Below are 2,381 nucleotides of genomic sequence, written 5' to 3'. Positions count from 1 at the left end.
ACCCCACCCCACCTTCCTGCTGATTAAACATGGCCGTGGCCAGCACCCGCAGCAGGGCTGGGCCAGGCGCCTGTTTGTCTTCCCGGGCGCGTTCTGCCCGGCGCGCTGCGGGACTCTGGCACTGGGGTGCCTCTAGGACCTGCGAGTTCGTCCCCAGACTCTGCCAGGCAGGGCGCCGGGAGACCCTGCCCAGGCACCGGCCGAGCGGGTGAGCAGGAGAGGGCGCCCCGGAACCCGTGGGGCGGGCGGGAGCGCGGGAGAGCGAAGACGCGGAGGCGCGGGGCAGGAGCGAGGGCCCGGGAGCCGCGGGGACCCGGGCAGCGCCGCCACGCTCGCCTCCAGCCGGCCGCTCCCGCTCCCGCCCTCGCCCCCTCGGAGGTGACTAGCTCCGTGCGTCTCCGGCTCGGAACCAGACCCAGCTCCGCGCGCCGGGGCGTTGCGGGCTCCCAGGAACAGCCCCGCGGGCCCGGCTACTTCCTGTCCCCGTCCCCAGCGCCGGCTCCGAAGGGGCGCACCGCGGCCACCCAGCCGGAGGCGCCCGAGGCGAGAAGAGTCCCCGCGCGCCCCGGGGTCCCAGCGCAGCGCACGGTGAGCGCCCCCCGGGGGCTCTGGGATCCTTGGCCGCGGGTTCCCTCGCGCTACCCCCGGGTGCCCGATGGGGCCGCCCGGGGGGCACAGGGCCGACGTTTGGAGCGCACGCAGCCCGCCCCTGCCGCCGAGTCCGACATGCTGCCGCGGGGGCGCAGTGGCACAGAGTACCCCGCGCGGTTCGGGCGGCAGCAGCCGGCTCCAGGAGGCGCCCTGGAGGGAGCGGAGGAGGCGGCGCCGCTGGGGCCCGCGCAGGTGCTCACCGCCGGCCTCCTGACCCTGCTCATCGTCTGGACCCTGCTGGGCAACGCGCTGGTGTGCGCGGCCGTCGTGCGCAGCCGCCACTTGCGCGCCAGGATGACCCACGTGTTCATCGTGTCTCTGGCCGTGTCCGACCTCTTCGTGGCCTTGCTGGTCATGCCCTGGAAGGCTGTGGCGGAGGTGGCCGGCCACTGGCCCTTCGGCGCCTTCTGCGACGTGTGGGTGGCCTTCGACATCATGTGCTCCACCGCCTCCATCCTGAACCTGTGCGTCATCAGCGTGGACCGCTACTGGGCCATCTCCAGCCCCTTCCGCTACCAGCGGAGGATGACCCGGCGCGTGGCCCTGGGCATGGTGGGCCTGGCCTGGACCCTGTCCATCCTCATCTCCTTCATCCCGGTCCAGCTCCACTGGCACAGGGACGAGGCAGGCTCCCCGGGCGCCGTGGACCCGCCGCCAGCCGACCTGGCCAACGGGACGTCCTGGGGGAGAGCGGGGGACCCAGAGGTGCGGGAGGAGAACTGTGATTCCAGCCTGAACCGCACTTACGCCATCGCCTCCTCGCTCATCAGCTTCTACATCCCCGTGGCCATCATGATCGTGACCTACGCGCGCATCTACCGCATCGCGCAGGCGCAGATCCGCAGGATTGCCTGCCTGGAGAGGGCGGGGCAGCGCGCGCAGCGTTGCGGGAGCCCCGTGGGCGGTGCGCCGGAGCCCGGCCTGCGGGCGTCCATCCAGAAGGAGACCAAGGTGCTGAAGACCCTGTCGATGATCATGGGGGTCTTCGTGTGCTGCTGGCTGCCCTTCTTCCTCCTGAACTGCATGGCCCCCTTCTGCAGCCGCCGCCCCGAGGGCGCCCGCGCCGGCTTCCCCTGCGTCAGCGACACCACCTTCGACGTCTTCGTCTGGTTCGGCTGGGCCAACTCCTCCCTCAACCCCGTCATTTACGCCTTCAACGCGGACTTCCGGAAGGTGTTCGCCCAGCTGCTGGGGTGCGGCCGCCTCTGCTCCCCGCGCACCGGGGTGGCCACGGTGACCGGCAGCCACGAGCTCATCTCCTACGACCAGGACACCGTCTTCTCCGGGGAGACCGCCGCCGCCTACAGCCACGTGGTCCCCAGCGAGGTGACCCCCCGCCACAGGGCGGGGGACCAGGAGGAGGAGGAGGAGGGCCCTTGGAATCACATGGGCCGGATCTCTCAGGCGTCCCCAGAGGGTGACCCTGCCGCCGAGTCCGTCTGGGAGCTGGACTGTGAGGGGGAGACTTCTTTAGGCAAAACAACGCCTTTCACCTCCAGTGGGTTCCATTAAACTGCATACAAATGCCCTTCGTGGACCTACAGAGCTGCCCAGACACTGCAGAGCACGGAGAACACACACACACACACACACACACACACACTTACACACACACACACACACACACACAATACACACACACACACATTTCCCCCCCCACACACACTTCCACACATACACACACACTTCCACACACACACACATACTTCCACACACACAGACACACACAG

General features: G+C 69.6%; 1 protein-coding gene across 1 annotated transcript; it reads left to right on the top strand.

Annotated features, from left to right (window-relative positions):
• The first annotated feature begins 726 nt into the window (after positions 1-726).
• On the top strand, positions 727-2,163 carry DRD5 (dopamine receptor D5). Its single transcript, XM_054724180.1, has one exon. The coding sequence runs from the start codon at positions 727-729 to the stop codon at positions 2,161-2,163; it is 1,437 nt and encodes a 478-aa protein (XP_054580155.1).
• The last annotated feature ends 218 nt before the right edge of the window (positions 2,164-2,381 follow it).

This window comes from Eptesicus fuscus, chromosome 2 (assembly GCF_027574615.1).
Source record: "Eptesicus fuscus isolate TK198812 chromosome 2, DD_ASM_mEF_20220401, whole genome shotgun sequence".
NCBI classification, from domain to species: domain Eukaryota; kingdom Metazoa; phylum Chordata; class Mammalia; order Chiroptera; family Vespertilionidae; genus Eptesicus; species Eptesicus fuscus.
The sequence above is the reverse complement of the archived record's forward strand: the minus strand, read 5'-3'. Positions and strand labels throughout refer to the sequence as shown.

What these genes read in the sequence shown, in the direction of transcription:
- DRD5 (XM_054724180.1), top strand. Translation starts at nt 727, where the DNA reads ATGCTGCCGCGGGGGCGCAGTGGCACAGAGTACCCCGCGCGGTTCGGG.